The sequence below is a fragment of the Peromyscus maniculatus genome, chromosome 5 (assembly GCF_049852395.1).
Source record: "Peromyscus maniculatus bairdii isolate BWxNUB_F1_BW_parent chromosome 5, HU_Pman_BW_mat_3.1, whole genome shotgun sequence".
Lineage (NCBI taxonomy): Eukaryota > Metazoa > Chordata > Mammalia > Rodentia > Cricetidae > Peromyscus > Peromyscus maniculatus.
The window spans coordinates 19579911-19599113 of NC_134856.1; the positions used below are offsets into that span (position 1 = coordinate 19579911).

General features: G+C 38.4%; 2 protein-coding genes across 3 annotated transcripts in view; both read left to right on the top strand.

Annotated features, from left to right (window-relative positions):
• The window catches only part of Abcc12 (ATP binding cassette subfamily C member 12), a 993341-nt gene that overhangs the window by 721904 nt on the left and 252234 nt on the right, over window positions 1–19203 (top strand). The gene's annotated exons all lie outside the window — the stretch shown is intronic.
• Window positions 1–19203, top strand: part of Itfg1 (integrin alpha FG-GAP repeat containing 1) — a 148455-nt gene that overhangs the window by 1640 nt on the left and 127612 nt on the right. For both annotated transcript variants that reach the window (XM_016006589.3, XM_016006586.3), the window contains exons 2-5: window positions 451–523; window positions 3671–3816; window positions 5510–5567; window positions 9189–9263. In XM_016006589.3, coding sequence (XP_015862075.1) covers window positions 451–523; window positions 3671–3816; window positions 5510–5567; window positions 9189–9263 — 352 coding nt within the window. The remainder of the gene's footprint in view (window positions 1–450; window positions 524–3670; window positions 3817–5509; window positions 5568–9188; window positions 9264–19203) is intronic.

The following is a 19203-nucleotide window of genomic DNA, read 5'->3' on the forward strand; positions in this document are numbered from 1 at the left end:
ACACAAAGGCTTAACTATAGTAAAGTAAGGCTTAGCTACTGTGAAGCACAGTAAAGAATATGGGTTTTGGTGGTGGTGGTGGTGCTGGTGGTGGGTGGTGGTGGTGGTGGTGGTGGTGGTGTGTTTTCTGCATTGCTGCAGATCAAACCAGGATCTCATACTCGGTGTAGAAGAGGATAGTTTAAGATGTCTTCTTTATATGGATGGTTCTTTTAATTTAGCCCTCCAGCCTCTTGATGGAATCCCATGACTTGGCTTTGCCTTGAACAAGTATGCTTTTCCATACTGCCCTTTCCCACATTCCATTAGTGTGAGTATCCTTGACAGTGCTCTCTGACTAGATTAGAATAAAAGTCTTCTTATAGAAACAGTACCTAGAAATTTTTAAGCACTGACTGCATGATTTACCAAAGGCCTTTTTTTCTAAAATTATTTATTTGCTTCTTTTAGGAAATGACTTAATCGTCTTTTTAGCAGATCAGAGTGCACCCTATTTTAAACCCAAAGTAAAGGTATCCTTGAAGTAAGTACAAATGCTTATTTTGGGAAATATTAGTCCTTATAATGTGAATATGCTGTAGCTTGGGTTGTATCTGAAATCAGTTCTGCTCAGCTGTGGTATTGTGACACAAAGTTCCTAGTTCTGGAGTCTGAGTAGTGAGCAATTTGTTCAAAATGAATAAATAAAATAGACATGATAAAGATTGGGGAGATGGCACTTCGCTACTAAATCTGATACCTAAGTTTGATACCCAGGATCCATGTGGTGGAAGAAGAAAACTGACTCCTGTAAATTATCCTCTGATCTCTACTTATACACTGTGGTGTCAGCACACACACACACACACACACACACACACACACACACACACACATACACACACACACACACACACACACACACACAGAAAGAGAGAGAGAGAGAGAGAGAGAGAGAGAGAGATAAATAATTGAAAATAAAAATTTAAAAATAATTCATCTTTACAAAAATAAGTTTTGTTGGTGGATCCAGGTCTATTCTGTATAAACATCATTCACTCCCTTTGCAAATTAATATGCTTTCTTGAATGAACTGTATCTCATGATAGTTTCCGCAGAAGCAAATCCCTCACGAAAGTCTCACCATCTTAAAAATATTTTGCATGTGGAAGAAAGGTCAATGAAACCTTTTGTTTTGTTTTGTTTTTATTGTTTCCTTTTGATATAATGGTGAATTTTTAATACTGATTTTGACAGAACTGAAATCAAGCTTTTGAAATTATCTTAATTTTTAAAATGTGATTTAAATAATAGTTCTTGTCGTTCCTTTTTCATGGTTGGCTATGGTGAAACATTGATCCCAGTGATAGCCAACATGTTGTGGGAACTCTAGGAAACAAGTTGGATGCTCTCTCAGCTAATGGAGAAAGAGATAGGTCAGTGTAAACCAAAGCTACAGCTTCCAGACAGTCATGAGATTTGAGCTTAACAACATAGCTTGAATAACATTTATTTGATAGTATTTAAGTTTGAGTACATAGCATTTACAAAAGATGAAAGTGAAAATAGCATTTTGCAAATGAGTGAGAAGATTTATTGACAGAAAAGGTAGAGACTCTTGGGAGAATGATAGTCTGGGAAAAGGAAGTCAGAGCAGACAAGCATCCTTCCTGAATACTGAAAATATTTGAATTCAATTCTGTGAGAAAAGAGGAGTCAGTATATGTTGTACAAAATACACATTATGAAAAATGTACTTATATTGGTTTACCTGTTATTTACATGAAGTATGAATTGGGATTATAGACTAAGTAATGTATTTTTTAATTACTGCAGAGGAGATAGGAAGATGGCTCTGTAAAGTACCTGCTTCACAAACAGGAGGAACTGAATTTGCATTCCCCTCTGGGATAGAGGGAACAAGATTGACAGACAGATCCCTCCAATTCAGTGAGAGACCCAATCTCAAAAGATAACATGGCAAGCAACTGAGGAAGGCATGCACTACCATCTCTGTGTATTCACATCCCTGTGGGGCTCACTAGTGCTCAAATCCAACAGTATTTAATCGCAGAATGCTGTCAAACATTGGCCTTAAATATAGAACATTGGGAGGAAATTTATACATCAATGAAAAAGAATTTATTCTCAGAAATATTTTTGGAGTAATTGATGCCATGAGTATTTGGAGTAAGAAAAACAGAAATGGATAAATATAAGAAATGAACTAACCACCTGAAAGTGAAGTGTTTTTTCCTTTGAGAATTATAAGCCAAGAAAATACATAAGATATAAAGGGCTTGGATTTTATTTTTTTTATTTTGTTTTGGTTTGGTTTTTTAAGACAGGGTTTCTCTGTAGCTTTAGCGCCTGTCCTGAAAAGCTCTGTAGACCAGGCTGGCCTCAAACTCACAGATCCATCCAACTGTCTCTGCCTCCAGAGTGCTGGGATTAAAGGCCTTGTCCACCACCCGGCCAGTTTTATTAAGTTAAAACCTCAAATTTTGCTTTTAGTTAATACAATATTCTTAAATTTTAGAAATTGCTATTTTAATTTTTTGAAGATTAAGATTTGTCTGTCTCTATCTGTGTGTCTGTGCATGGGCATGTGAGTGAGTGCAAGGGCCTTCAGAGGCCTAGGGAGCTTCTGCTCCACAGGAGTCATGTGTTTGTGAGCTGCCCTCCCTTCCTGGTGCTGGGAACCAAGCTCCTGTCCTTTGCAAGAACAGGACATTTTCTTAACCACTGAACCATTTCTTCAGCCTTTTTGTTTGTTTGTTTGGTTTTGGTTTTGGTTTTGGTTTTGGTTTTTGGTTTTTTCGAGACAGGGTTTGGTTTCTCTGTGTAGTTTTGGAGCCTGTCCTGGATCTCGCTCTGTAGACCAGGCTGGTCTTGAACTCACAGAGATCTGCCTGCCTCTGCCTCCTGAGTGCTGGAATTAAAGGCGTGTGCCACCGCTGCCCAGCATTCTTCAGCCCTTTGTTTTAATTAGCATTTAGAATATTTTTGAAAGTAAAAATAATTGTCTTTTTATTCCTGCACTCTATTATTCTTCTCAGATGCAACCATTTTTAACCTTTAGTGTTTATTTCCATGTTTTCAAATAAATTTTTGTGCTGTGGTTTTGTTTTTGTTTTCCTTAAATATTTATTTTTATATGTATGTATATACCTGAGTGTCTATAAGTGCATCATGTGTATACAAGAGCCCTCAGAGGTCAGAAAAGGGCATTGGATCCCCCTGGAACTGAAGCTATAGTTCTGAACCACCTTGTTGGTGCTAGGACCCTAACTCATGTCCTCTGCAAGAACAGCAAGTGCTCTTAACTGCTGAGCCATCTCTCCAGCCCCTTGTATTCATTTTGCTTATGTTTAGTAACAATGGAAGTCAAACTCAAAGCCTCATCTGTACTGTACAAACACCACCACTGAGCCAGTGCTTGAACATACTGATATACTTCAGATTTACGGTAATATATAGAAACTGTTCTATGTTCCATTCATTATGAATTCTTCTGTAGACCAGAAGGATCTATACACCCAAGGGGGCATAAGATACAAAAGAAACAATAAATTTAATTATTTCTATTAAATCTTGAATTTTGATTTTAAAATACTTTGCATAGTAAATATTTAGATGTCCTTTTCTACTATAACTTTTCTGATATTTTTAAAATTCTTATTTCCTTTAGGAGTCACAGTGCACTAGTAACAAGTGTAGTCCCTGGTGATTATGATGGGGATTCACAAATGGATGTCCTGCTCACATATTTTCCCCAAAATCATAGCAACAATGAATTAGGAGCTGTTATCTTCTGGGGACAAAATCAAACATTAAGTGAGTTTTAAATTTTTTACTATTTATTATTGACTGGAAAGGGTAAATTTTGAAAACATACCTGATATTCTTAATGAAAATGTAACAATTATTGTTCTCAGAACAATGGAATATTCTGTTCTCATGTTCTAGTAAAAACTTCTTAAAAGCTTATTTTCTTTGCAAACTAACCTAGTCCATTCTAGAGAGCAAAATCTACTCTTGATTGCTTCAAGAAGAGATCCTATTCGCTTTTTAGTGTTGTTGGAGTAACTATAGAATTCACTCCAGGCCAAGTATGATGTACAACTTTATCTCAGCACTTGGGAGGCAGAGACAGGTAGATCTCAGACTTTCATGCCTGTCAGAGCTAAATGTGAGACTTTGTCTCGAGGCAAAAAGAACAAACTTCAGAGCTTTGAGGGAACAATCCTAAGGACATTGAGGAAGGTACTGTGTCCATTAGCTATGAGAAGTGGCCAGGTGCACAACAGCTGCTCAGATGATGCCAGTTCTGCTAATAGTCTCCTCGGCAAAATGGATGGTGCACTTGGCCTCTTAATACTGCCAAATTCAGTGTGCAAACACAAAGATGGGTCTAGTAGAATTATAGACGTTGCCTTACCACACATGCCTGTAAAAATCACATTCTATCTGGTTAGCAAGTGTCTTAGTTAGGGTTTTATTGCTGTGAAGAGACGCTGTGACCACAGCAACTCTTGTAAAGGAAAACATTTAATTAGGGCTGGCTTGTAGTTCAGACCTTTAGTCCATTTTCATCATGGTGGGAAGCATGGTGGTGTGCAGGCAGACATGGTGCTGCAGAGGCAGTTGAGAGTTCTACATCTGGCTCCACAGGCAGTAGAAGTGAATGCAACAGTAGGCCTATCTTAGGCACCTGAGACTTCAGGCCCACCCTCACAGTGGCACACTTTCTCCAACAGGGCCACACTTCCTAATAGTACCACCCCCTATGGGCCAACCATTGAAACACTTGAGTCTGTGGGAGCCACACCTATTCAAATCACCACAGCAAGGCTTACATTATTGTAGCATCACAATGATAGGATATCTGGCAAACCCTTTTTGCTTTCTAGTTTTCCAGTACAGAAAAGTACTGAAAGTTATAGGTTGTGAGTTAATCTACTATATCCATCCATGAATCTTGAAAGCCTATCTGAAAAGCCAATTGATAACTCAGAAGTAGACAGCTTTATTCAAAAAGGGTAAATTCAGGTGTGCTTTTTGTCAACATTTGGGAATACAGACAATAATCTTAATGCATCCAATCATCCTTTAATTTACAAGAGTACCATATGCAAGTGGTGCTTATAAAAAAACAAAAACATGGACATGGCAGAGTGGAATAGGTTTAGACATGCAGTTTTATTTGTTTACATTGAAATCTTGTTGATTATTAAATTGTACAGAAAAATAATTCAACTAAAAGATATTTAGATGGGAACTTCAAATGAAATTGTCGATTGAATCGTCACTATAACTTGAACTCTTGTATGGCTTACCATTAAATGAAGCTTTTGATGTCTACGTAGTAGTAACTGTTGCAGGAAGTTAGAGATGAATCTTGTAAAGAATGAAAGACTATTTTGTAGATAAGAAAAATAATTTTAAATGCTTAGCACTTTATATTTGTATGTATTGTATGTATGTATGTCTATGTGTGGATATATACATATATATCCTTTTTTTACAGATTCTAAGAACATGACCATACTCAATAGGACTTTTCAAGACCAACCACTGATTATGGAGTAAGTATGTGCTTGCTTTTGAACAGTTTAAAACTTAGAAACATAAAATAAAATCTTTTATGTAGGAAATTACTTTCTTAAGTAAGATTGACACTAAATTCACTTCTTGAAGCTTATAGGAACCTGTGATTTGTTTGCTGTGATGAAGTAAAGGCACAGATGAAAGAAAAATTTGATTATCCTGCAGAAAGGAAGATACGGATTTTTTTTTTATTTCGATGACTTCATATTTGTTCCTTGTAGTATAGTGATATGTAGTCATTTATCATTCTTTAATTAAGATACCATTTTTTGAGTTAAAATGTTTATTGACAAATATGAAGAAGATAGTGTTCCCTCCAGAAATGGGGAAAGATTTCCACATTAAGAAGAAAATGTAGTCCTTTAAAATAAATCTTCCTTTATGTTATTTATTTACTCAAAATAAATGAGATGACTCAATCTAAATTTTGAACAAGATAATATAGGTAATGGGGTAAAGATCATTCTTGGAACATAAAATATGGTCACATTATGGTTCCCAAGTGATACCATTTACAGTTAGTAAAATCATTCCCACATCATGGGTCAACAGTGATAAGAAGTCTGAACTAGAAACCCATAGAGTGAACTTCTGAAGAATTCTTCGTTTGATTTCTTTTATACTTGTGTGTTTTTTCATTGTTATTATAATGATCAGTGACAAGTATGAACTTGTATAGCAGCTAGGGATTCTTTTATGGGTTGTTTTAAGTCTAATGTTTCCTTCACTGTCATGGAGAGACAAGAGCAGGACCTTAATGCTGTCCTTCTTATGACCCCTTTCCACCCTTTCTATATGACTCTGCTTTATAGATGTATAATAGAGATATGCAAGTCAAACACTCACTGACTGTGAATCATTAAAAGCTTTATTTTAAAATAATTGCTTTTTATACATATAATTTTGTTGTTAATTTAAAATTAGTTAAATTTACCTACAAAAATGAGGGTGTTCTTTTTTACCTTTACATAGGAACCAAATCTTGGTTGAACATTTCATAGTGCAGAATATAGACCTTTTTCATTGTTTTCCAAGATGATCAATATTTTCATCTTCTAAACATCAGATATTTTCATTTTCTAAACATCAATCCTGAGAAATATATATAATAAATATATAATTTTTTTAAATGGCAGATGTTTGTTTAGGGTTATTTCAGAAATTGTTGGAAAGTGTACTTAATACCAAGCCATTATTGAATGATTTTTTTTTTCATGAAATTAAGTGAACAACTTAATTAGTTTTAAAAATCAAACATGCTAACAATACAATTCAAATAGTTGCTAATTTGGTACTTACATGCCTTTTTTCTCTCTGTAATTAAACCATTATGTTCCCATAACAGCACAAACTGTATACTCAGAGCACTGCAGTTCATACTATGCAGTAGTACTGATGTGAGCAAGGAGTTTCAGGCAGCAGAGCATTGGTTGCCGTTGGGTGGTGCCTGGTACTTGTTTTGTGTTTATAACCAAAGCTGCAGTGCAGTTATATAATGCAAAAATACCTCACATTCATCATGTTTGGATTTAAATTAATTTTTGGTTGTTTAAAATTCAAAACCTTTTTACTGTTGCCAAATAGTTGCAACTCCTACATCAATTATGGAATCCCATTTGAGGTCACAACCCATCCTTTAAGAAGCCAAGCCCCATATTACACAAAGCTCACAGATAAACCCAAAAGGTCATAAAACTAACATTAATTCCTGCTCTGAGATGCGTCCAGTATGAGTTAGCAAGAGGTTTTTTTTTTTTGTTTTTTGTTTTTGTTTTTTTTTTTTATGCTACTGCTTAGAAAGTCGAACTGGCCGGGCGGTGGTGGCGCAGGCCTTTAATCCCAGCACTCGGGAGGCAGAGCCAGGCGGATCTCTGTGAGTTCGAGGTCAGCCTGGGCTACCAAGTAAGTCCCAGGAAAGGTGCAAAGCTACACAGAGAAACCCTGTCTCGAAAAATCAAAAAAAAAAAGAAAGTCGAACTGTCAGAACCCCTCTGTCTCCAAAGGTAACTCATGCAAATACAGTTCTTTTTTTCCTTTCCTTTTTTTTTTTTTTTGAACTTATATTATAATTACATCATTTTCTCTTTCCCTTCCGTCCATCGAAACTCTCCCACACATCCTTTCTTGCTCTCTTTCAAATTAATGGCCTCTTTTTTCTTAATTGTTGTTACATGCATATATGTATGTACGTATGTATTCCTAAATATAACCTGCTCAGTCTCTATGATGTTACTTGTGTGTATGTTTAGAGGGCTGACCATTTGATACTAGATAAACAATTGGTATACTCATCCCTGGAGGAGACTATTTCTTCCACACTCAGTCTTCCTTAGTTACCTCTAGTTCTTTGTGTAGAGTTGAGGCCTCCTGGGCTTTCACACATGCACTTTAGCATGTCTGCTATTGTTATCTTTGTTCAGCTCATGTTTAGGCAGTCGTGTTGGTGAACCCTTCATAGATAGAGCATCTATGACATTTTTAGGAGACACAGTCTCACAGCAAACTGTGAGAGTCTGTTCCTCTGGCCTTCCCAATTTTTCTGTCCCCTCTTCTGCAATGATCCCTGAGCCTTAGGTTCAAGAGTTGTGTTGTAGATGTATCAGTTGGGAATGAATGGTCTCCATCTGTTGAAAAGAGAATGAGAAGAGAAGTTTCCTTGATGAGGTGTGAGGACTATACTTATCTATGAGGATGAGGACAAATACTGAGAATGTAATAAGGGTTGTACTGGTTTAGTAAAGTGGAGGTTGGTAGGTTCTCCTCCAAGATCCATGACTTCACTCCCTTGGGTAGTTGACTAGGTTTTGAGTACCAGATAGGATTTCACTGTTGTTGAGAGGGTCTTAGTTCCCATTCCAAGAGCTGTTGGTTACTACCCCACTCTGGGTGCCACTACTGCACCCTTAGGGTTATTGTGCCATACTGTTTGTTGGTGTGGTTCATAGGTGTCTAGCTGGGTAGGACTGTTGGTTGTTTTCATCCTTTGGAAGTTTGTATTGCAGCCCCTGTTAACATGAAAGCTTGTCCTCAGGGAAAACATATTTAGGTGAGTTCTAGCGCAGGGACCTCTCGGTCATGTGTCCGAAGAGCATGTCTTCAGCACTAAGCACTCACCTTCTACCTCCTGGGAGAAACCAAATGAAATAGCAATAGCATGTAATATTTGGGTTGTCTCTTGGACAGCTCTGATCAACAACTCAAAAGAGAGCTTGCATGCCTGGTGTTGGGGTTTTTCTTAAATGGTCTTTGACCCTTGGAGGAAGCATTGTCATAGGTGAGAATTTTCATTTAAGTTTCATTTCAGTTGAGTATATTTATTCACAAACTTAACTTGTATGTATTTTTAGGTAGATAGGTAATGGTATGATTCCTTATAATGCAAATCTAATTCTTATAGTTGCTGCAGCAGTTTATTGCAGCTGGTGGGTCCATTAGCAAAACTAAAAGACTTGGGTCTGGAAGGAGCAACTGTCATTTCTGCTTCCTTGGCCACAAATAGACCCTGTTGAGTATGGTAATGCTCCACACTCCTGAAAGCTAAGTTAAAAGTGGCACTTTAATAAAACAGCTGCCTAATTTTTAAACTATTCTCTTTTCAGCTTCAATGGTGATCTAATTCCTGATGTATTTGGTATCACAAATGAATCCAGCCAGCCACAGATACTGTTAGGAGGGTGAGTAACTAGGAGTATAGCTATGTAATTAATCATATGTATTCTTGCTGCTGCCAGGGCTGTGTGTGATCGTTTGCTTTAATCTTTGAAGAAAACCCAACTTACTGGAAATGCTTGTTTAAAAAAAAAATGTTTTTGAGAGTATTTGGTCAACATGGAAGCTTTTTCAGAGTTTGGATTTGATCTGTAACCATTTTGTATGTAGACCTGCCTTAGTCCTTTCTGCAAGTAGTTATACAGGCTTTACAGATGTAAATAGCAGTTCATTAGGTGTTGCTGGAATTTAAATAAGATGAATAAGTGTAGTCTGTTAGGGCCATCATTGTTCTGTTAGCTCCTATACTTAAGTTCATAAGCTTTACTTCTTTATTTCATTTGTAAAATAAAAAAGTAAATGAATAATTGCCTAAAAATGTAAGCACCCCCTTTAGTTCTGGAAACTTTTCAATGTGAACTTTGTCATTAACCAGTATGTATACATGAAGGTTTTCATGTTGTTTATGGATGCAGTTCAAAGGTCTATACCTCAGTTCCTCTGGATTCCAATACAACTTTCCTCCTAACTCAGGACTAGTGATGGCAGGGTGCTTTACATGAGGAACCTTCAATCTGTTTTCTGAGGTTTCGTTTTTGTTTTTTTGTTTTTGTTTTTGTTTTTGTTTTTTCTGCATCTGGCAAGGTAAATTTCTGTCCCTGTATAGAGAGCATATTTGTTTGCTTGCTTGGCCTTTGAGAAAGTGCAGAGAATCACCCTTGTCAATATGTCTTCTAACAATTATTTGGAGCTCCAACAAATTTCTGTGTTTTTGATGCATAATATATTTTTATTATTATGTTTTCTAATGTCATTTATAGGTGGACATGAGTAAATTATATTTAAGATGTCTTGTGGAGAAATTCTCAGATTTCCTATCACCTTTTCTAAAGGCTTTTCATAAAGAATATAAATGTTTGGACACTTATCATAATGAACTTTTTAAAAATTGTTGTGAATCTGGAGTGATTCCTCCAAACTCCAAAGTATCTGAGACCAGTCATACTCTAGAGATAACTTGAAGCAGATCTTCATTTGGTTTAGGACCATTTCTAAAAGGAACAGTATAAGTGGAAGAAAGCCATGCATTCACTGTCCCCACCCCAGAAGGTCGGAACTCCTCAGGAACTTCAGGCTTCTCAAAATCAGGCTCGTGACTAAGATTGTGCTGGTAGCCTCTGCCAAGTTATTTCATGACATCTCCATCTTGGACTACATCATTGGAATATCATCACTGTAGTTTCTTATCTGACAGATACTTTCATTTGCAGCATTTCTGTTTGGTCCTTTTACAGATCCTCAGTTTTCTTGCTGAACTTTTCCACTATGCTGTTGAAACTGTTGGGTATATTACTCACGTCTTCATATGCTGTGTTACTTTCTTATCTAGTCCTGAATTGATTTTCTTACTTGAATTATCCTCTATGATCACTGCTTCTTTTGCAAAGTAAGACTCTAAAATCTTTCAGCTATTTCCTGTTCTTTAGTTTCCAACACTAGAAGCTTAGTAGGTTGTGGTGGTATCATACTGGCTTGTTTCTCACACTTTTTCATTTTTTTATTGTTGTGTTTCATATATTAATTGAGATGGATGTGTCTTTTTGTTAGACACTGAAGATTAATTGTTATTTTCCCATCTGTTTATGTTTTCCTGATGAGTTGTCTTTGGGGGTTTGTTTCCTATTGCCAAGTTAGAGGGAAAGCCAACTATAGGAATGGAATAGTGATTTGACAGCAGTCCAAATGTAAACACACAGTCAAAATACCATTCGCTTCCTGTATGTGTCTAGTAAGGCTCAGAGGCAGAAGCACTAGCACTGTTGAGAAATGCAGTGTGTATATTTTCAGAGCTCAGGGTGCTAATAGTAAAAGGCAAAGAAAAGGAGGAAAGAGGGAGTAATCTATAAATGGAAGGGAAAGCATATGGGTTCGAACTATGAGAAATAATAGAGAAAATGTTATAGAGAAGGTGCATGGAAAGAAAGAAGGCCAGCAAAGTGGCCCAGTGAATGTAAATGCTTGCCACCATGCCTGAGGGAGACATGGCTCTATCCCCAGGACTCATACTTGGTAGCAGGAGAGAACCAACTCCCCCAAGTTGTCCTCTGAGCTCCACAAACATGCTATGGCATGCAAAGCCTCCCAAAATAAGTAAATATATGTATAAATTATAAGTGAACAGTTGTAGAAAATCTGTTAGCTAAGATAAAAGCTTAAACAAAACCAAAAAATGGAATACAGAAGTATACATTTTAAAAAAAAATATAAAGATAAGAAATGAAATAAGAACTATTTATTATCAGTCAGTATTTCTTCCTAATTAGGATGGTTTTCCCCAGCTCCTTGGTTCTGACTTTGTGGCTGGCTGTGGAGAGTAGGGATTCTAATCTCCATAACTCAGACCAGTTAGATCTGTATTTCAATGCCAAACGGAATCTATGTGTCAGCCTTTCTAACTTTCTTTCTAGAGGTGCTTCTTAATTCTTTCTGGTGTTCTGGGGATCACACTACCTTGTGGGATTTTATGGACTCTGGGTTATAAGCCCATGCTTGGTTTTACCTTTGCTGCTGATGTTTTCTACCGGCCTCCACAGTTTGTGTTTGAAAAGACCTGTATGCACTGGGAGATTGTTTCCGATTCCACATGTTTCTCACGTTCTCATGGTGTGGCTCTCCGAGGCTTCAGTGGGAGCAGCCTTCCCTCTGTTCCTCAGACTAGTCAGTACAGGTGTTTGTGTAGAATCCCAGCTTCGGGTGTGCACACTGCACTTCTGCCACAGCCAACGCTAGCTCACCATCTCTCAACCCAGTAGAACCCACCCTGTGAGGCTGTTTCTGCAGGCCCGGTCAGTCTGCCATCATTGAAACAGCTATCACTCATTTCATTTGACATTTCAAATTGAAGTCTATAAAACAGCCAAAATAATAGTTCAAAAAGTAAAATTCCAGTGTCTCCAAGGTCTTTATTAAATCCATCAGAAAACCTTTTGAGAGTATCATATGAAAGTGTCATGGCTTATTTATTTTAACTTCTTTGTTAGATTTTTCTCTGATACTTCTTTAAATAGTATAGCTTTTAAAGTTATTCTGCCTAAAAATGTGTTACTTTTCGTTTCTTATAAACTATATATATATATAAACTATATATATATTATATATAAACTATATATAAACTATATATATATAAACTATATATATATATTTTTTAAGCTGAGGATCGAACCCAGGGCCTTGCCCTTGCTAGGCAAGCACTCTACCACTGAGCTAAATCCCCAACCCTAAGCTATATTTTTATGTGCAGCAGATTAAACTAATAGTCTGTTGTTATATGACATCTCTCATTCAAATGTCAGTCACAGATTAAAAAGTAGTAGCCAAATTTTCTCTAAGTGATTTATCCTGAGGCCAACCTAAGGAGTATTTTAAAGATTATTTTGTGTGTGTGTGGTATGAGTGAGTCTGTGTGCATGCATAGAGAGAGAGAGAGAGAGAGAGAGAGAGAGAGAGACAGAGACAGAGACAGAGACAGAGACAGAGACAGGGAGGGGGCGGAGAGTTGGGTACCCATTATACCAATGTTGTTCAATTCCCTAGAGTTGGAGTTACAGGCAGTTGTGAGCCTGCCTGGCATGGATGGTAGGAATTGAACTTGGGTCCTTTACAAGAGCAATATTTACTCTAAAGCTATAATTCATCTCTCTAGCCCCAAACAATTTTTTTAATTCACACACATAAAAATTTCTCTTGTGGTTGGAAGTATAGTTTATTTCTAAGAAATATCATTAGCGTGCAAAAAATCCTGGGTCAATTCCCCCCACACAAGGATGTATGTGCACACACAGAGACATACCAGCTTTCTGTCAGTATCATTATGAGATGATTATCAATAAGATAAAGCTGAGTGTATCCCTGTGAGAGCAAACATTAGTGTATTGGGCTTCCTCCAGTAAGGGTCCACATCCCAAAGGTTCAATAAGCTCCCCAAAGAGTGCTACAAATGGAGGATGAAGCATTAACTATGTGAACCTATAGGAGACATACCTCATCCAAACCACCACATGTATGCAGGTGTATAAGCACAGGTGAAAAATATAGCACATATGTACAGGTGAAAAAAACACCAGCAAAAGAAATTCTGCACTATATAGACTTTGATTAGCAATGCAGACTTATTAATCAGGAACCAAATCTAACTTTTGCAACTTAACTGCTATGCATTATGGATATGCCACTCCTGAGTGTATTTACTTAAATTTGGCTAGCAACATAGTTTTACAGAAAACTTGGGATGATTTTTTTACATAGGGTGCCAAATACTTTAAGATTGTGCTGGGAATCCCAGGGCTATAACCTGGCCTAACATCTGCTTAGAAATAGGTGACTGCCCACAGTAAAAGAAACAGAATCACTTTGGCTGTAGTTACAGTGGTTGTGGTCAGTTTAAGTAGGTGGTGAGTCCCATGTTGTTGATCTAGTGGAGGTTATCTAACAGGATGGTAATAAAGCTAATAAGATGGAGAGCATAATTGTATTATGTCAAATGGTCAAATGTAAAGCTTCAGTTTGTGAGTCAAGTTCACTTTATACTGGCTTGAAACTGTGTAATAATGTATTATATTGCTTAGAAATAACATCTGGCTGTGAAGTGTTAGAACATGTTCTAAAGTTACGTGAGCTGATCACTAATAAGCATTTTCTATAAAAGGATATTTGAAACTGATGTTGCATAAGCTTTCAGAATAACTTAGTACTGAATTGAAAATATTTGTGTCTGTAATGTTAATCAAGGTAAAAATAAGGTTTTATGTTCCAGATTTCTCTGGATCACAGACTGGATTCAGACACATTTTTCAGTCAAACCCAAGTTTTATAACTTCATAATATTAATGGAGCTATGTAATAAATATATACTTTACCATGTTCTGTTTACTTCAAAGTGTAGTATTAAAGCAACCATATGTGTATAAAACTTTTAAAAGTATTGGAAAATTTTAAATGGATGCATAATGATTGTACATATTAATGGTGGTAATGTGATATTTCAGTGCAATATAATATGCAATGATTACATAAGAATATTTATTATGTCCATTACCTCAAACATTTTTTATTACTATTTCTTTTTTTGAGAGTATAATTACATCATTTTCTCCTTCCCTTTCCTCCACCAAAACCCTCCCATATTTACCTCCTCTATTGCCTTCTTTTGTCCACTAATTATTATTATATACATATATGAATATGGTTTTTCCTAAATGCAAAAATATAATCTGCTCAGTTAATATAATGTTACTTGTATGTATATGTTTTCAGGGCTGACCGTTTGATACTGGGTAAACAATTGGTTTACTCGTCCCTGGAGGAGACTATTTCTCCCACTCTCAGCCTTCCTTAGTTACCTATAGTTCTTTGTATAAAGTTGAGATCTATCTCCCCAGGCTTTCCCCGTCCACTTCAGCATGTCTATTGTTGTCCTTGTTTGGCTCATGTTTAGGCAGTCAGGTTGGTGAGACTTCACTTGACATTTTTAGGAGACACAATCTCACAGCAAACTGTGAGAGCCTGGTCCTCTGGCCTTCCCAGACTTTCTGTCCCCTCTTCTGCAATGATCCTTGAGCCTTATATTCAGGAGTTGGGTTGTAGATGTATCTGTTGAGACTGGCTCCAGAACTTTGCATTTTAATTGGTTGTTATTCTCTGTAATGGTCTCTATCCGTTGCAAAGAGAGGTTTCCCTTGATGAGGGGTGAATACTATATTTATCTATGGATATAAGGACAAATACTGAGAATGTAATAGGGATTGTGCTGGTTTAGTCAAGTGGAGGTTGGTAGGTTCTCCAGGATCCATGACTTCACAACCCTTAGAAGTTCACTAGGTTTTCAGTACCAGAGATTATTGAGAGAGTCTTAGGTTCAATTAAAGAGCTATTGTTTACCACCAAGGTATGGGTGCCACTACTACACCCTTGTGCCATGCTGTTTGTTGGTGTGGTTCATGGCAGTCTAGCTGGGTAGGACTGTTGGTTGCTTTCCTCATTTGGAAGTTTGCAGTGCAGCCTCTATTATCATTAAAGCTAGTCCTCAGGAGAAGACATTCCGATGAGTTTCACCTATAGGGACTTACCTGTGGGTAACCATGGGAACGTAGCAATAGTGTGTAATATTTGGAGAATTTCTTGAACAACCCTGACCAACAACTCAAAAGAGGGCTTCTCTTGCCTCATGTGGGGGTTTTGCTAAATGGCCTTTGGCCCTTGGATAGAGCATTGTCAGCCCAGGTGAGAAAATTATTTAAACTATACATGTATGCTTATATACCTACTTATGTATATTATAGTTATTTAGGTAGATAATTAATAGTATAATTCCTTGTGACTTTTTCAGACGTTCTCACTGTTATTTTACCTTCCTACCTCCTTCTCTATTATCTTTCTCCTCCTTCTCTAACTAGAGCCCCCTGGTTTTCAGATTTACCCCATTAGATCACTTGTACCCTACTATTCTCTTCATTATTGCCCCCATAGACTCGGATGTTTGAATACTTGGACCCCATTGGTGAAATTATTTGGGAAGGTTTAAGAAGTGTGGTCTTGTTGGGAAAGGTGTGTCACTGAGAGCAAGCTTTGAGATTTCAAAAGCCCAGGACATTACCAGTTAACTCTCTCTAACTTCTGGTTGTTGTCTCAAGATGTGAGCTCGTAGCTAGTGCTCTAGTATGTTTTGTGCCTACTTGCTGCCATGTTCCCCACAATGATGGTCATGGACTCTTAACTTTCCGAAACTATAAGCCCCCAGTAAATTCTTTCTCCTTTAAGTTGCCTTGGCCGTGGTATCGTATTATAGCAATTTAAAAGTAACTAAGACGGTCCTCTTTAAGAGCAGCAAGTAGAGGTGTGGTATCGCAAGCCTTTCATCCTAGCACTCAGGAGGCAGAGCCAGGGGGATCTCTGTGAGTTCAAGGCCAGCCTGGTTTACATAGTGAATTCCAAAACAGCCTGAACTATGTAGTAAAAAACCAAAGTAGATGGCGGAGACAAGCAGACGCAGGTAGGCCTGTGGCGGCGGCCCGCGGAGGTAGACGGGTCCGGCGGCAGTGGCTGACAGGGACATTTAGGCCCAGCGGCAGCTGGCGGAGACATTCAGGCCCAGCGGCGGCCCACAGAGGTGTACAGGCCCTGCAGCAGAGATAAGCAGACGGAGGTGGACAGGACCGGCGGCGGCGGCGGCCGACAGAGACATTCAGGCCTGGCGGCGGTCCACAGAGGTGGACAGGCCACGCGGCAGAGACAGGCAGACGCAGGTCGGCGACTTGTGGAGGTGGAAGGGCCCGGTGGCAGCGGCTGACAGGGACATACAGGCCCAGTGGCAACCGGCAGAGACATACAGGCCCCGTGGCAGTTCGCAGAGGTGGATGGGCCCGGCGGCACTGACAAGCAGAGGTAGGTAGGCCCGCGGCGGCAGCCGGCAGAGACATACAGGCCCATTGGCCGCCCGCAGAGGTAGACAGACCCAGCGGCAGCTGACAGGGACATACAGGCCCAGCGGTGGAGACAAGTGGACGCAGGTGGGCCTGTGGCGGTGGGCCACAGGGGTGGACAGGCCCGGAGACGGAGAGGGGCGGACACAGCTTGGAACGGGGACGCCCCTAGCCCCAACACCTGGGGAAGAGGCTATCTCCGTGGGTCGGAACCAGGGCGAGTCTGGACACTCCGTCTGGGGACAACCCAGGGCCCAACTGCTGATCCTGTGAAACCCAACAACTTGGAGGTGTTGGTGAGACTACCCTGCTCAGCTGAAACCCATCTGGGAGAGGATTCAGATGCCTACAGTTTGAAGTCTGAAGAAACAAGATCAGCTGAGGAGTTGACAAATGAACAAAACGTGACCTGGGAACACAGAAGAAGGCGCTACCCAGTCACCAAACCAGATCACGAGAATCATAAGTATATAATTCACCGACTGAAATCAGCTGTCCCTGAAGAAACAGCCCAATAGCACCAATTTAACCAAGAACCCCTACTAAACCAAGACTAAAAATTAGAACAAGAGAGGCACTCTCAGACACAGACACCACCTGCACCGCACAGAGGAAAAGATGAGTAGACGCCAGTGCAAAAATACAGGCAACAACATAAAGACCTATATGGCAACATCAGAACCTAGTGATTCTACACCTGCAAGACCTAAACATACCATGACAGAAGAAACAGAAGAGATCAACCCTAAAAATGACTTTAAGAAGATGATAGAGGCCCTTAAAGAAGAAATAAAACATTCCCTCAATGAGGAAATAAAAACTTTCCTTAAAGAGGAAATGAAAAACTACCTTAAAGAGGAAATAAAAACTTTCCTTAAAGAGGAAATGAAAAACTCTCTTAAAGAGGAAATAAAAACTTCCCTTAAAGACGAAATGAAAAACTCCATTAGAGAGGAAATTAAAAACTCCCTTAAAGAAATGGAAGAAAAAACGAACAAAAAATGGGAAGAAATCAAATCAAGCCAAGAAAAAGCAATTAAACAGATGAAAGAAACATTCCAAGATCTGAAAAATGAATTTGAGACAATAAAGAAAACACATGCTGAGGGAATGCTGGAAATAGAAATCCTGACAAAACGAACAGGAACTACAGAAACGAGCATAACCAACCGATTGCAAGAGATGGAACAGAGAATCTCTGACACTGAAGACATGATAGATAAAATAGATTCGTCAGTCAAAGAAAACACTAAAGACAAAAAAGTCATAACACAAAACGTCCAGGAAATTTGGGACACCATGAAAAGACCAAACCTAAGAATAATAGGGATAGAAGAAGGAGAAGAATACCAACTCAAAGGCACAGAAAATATATTCAACAAAATTATAGAAGAAAACTTTCCTAACCTAAAGAAAGAAATACCTATGAAGATACAAGAAGCTTACAGAACACCGAATAGGCTGGATCCAAAAAAAAAGTCCCCTCGCCACATAATAATCAAAACACTAAACACACAGAACAAAGAAAAAATATTAAGAGCCGCAAAGGAAAAAGACCAAGTAACATATAAAGGTAAACCCATCAGAATAACACCAGACTTCTCAATGGAGACTATGAAAGCTAGAAGATCATGGACAAATCTCATGCAGACACTAAGAGACCACGGATGCCAACCCAGACTATTATACCCAGCAAAACTCTTAATCACCATAGGCGGAGTAAACAAAATATTCCAGGATAAAACCAGATTTAATCAATACCTGTCTACAAACCCAGCCCTACAGAAAGCACTAGAAGGGAAAATTCAACCCAAAGAAGCTAAACACATCCATGAAAAATCAAGCAATAGATAATCCCACACCAACATACACCACAGAAGAAACAAGCTGGTGTAGCTATCCTAATATCTAGAGAAAAAGGATGTTTCAAAAGAGAAGAAGTCTTGTGGCAATGCCTCAGTGGTCCAGGTAACTACCAAAACTCGGAAAAGTTGGTTGAATTTGGGATTGACTGGGAGGCCAAAGATTTAAAAAGCAGAAGATTCTCTCAAGACACAAGTTGTGTGATAATAGTGTGTTTTGTGTGTGTGAATGAGAATTTGTAAATGTTGAATTCTAGGCTTCGACAATCATTGTCAGTGCAGATTAAGCTGCAAGTATTTATGCTTTAAAACTTAAATTATGCCGGGCGTTGGTGGCGCACGCCTTTAATCCCAGCACTCGGGAGGCAGAGCCAGGCGGATCTCTGTGAGTTCGAGGCCAGCCTGGGCTACCAAGTGAGTTCCAGGAAAGGCGCAAAGCTACACAGAGAAACCCTGTCTCAAAAAACCAAAAAAAAAAAAAAAAAAAAAAAAACTTAAATTATAAAGCTAGTTACATCTTTCTAACAACTAGTTTTAATGTTTATGAGCATATTTTACCTACATTA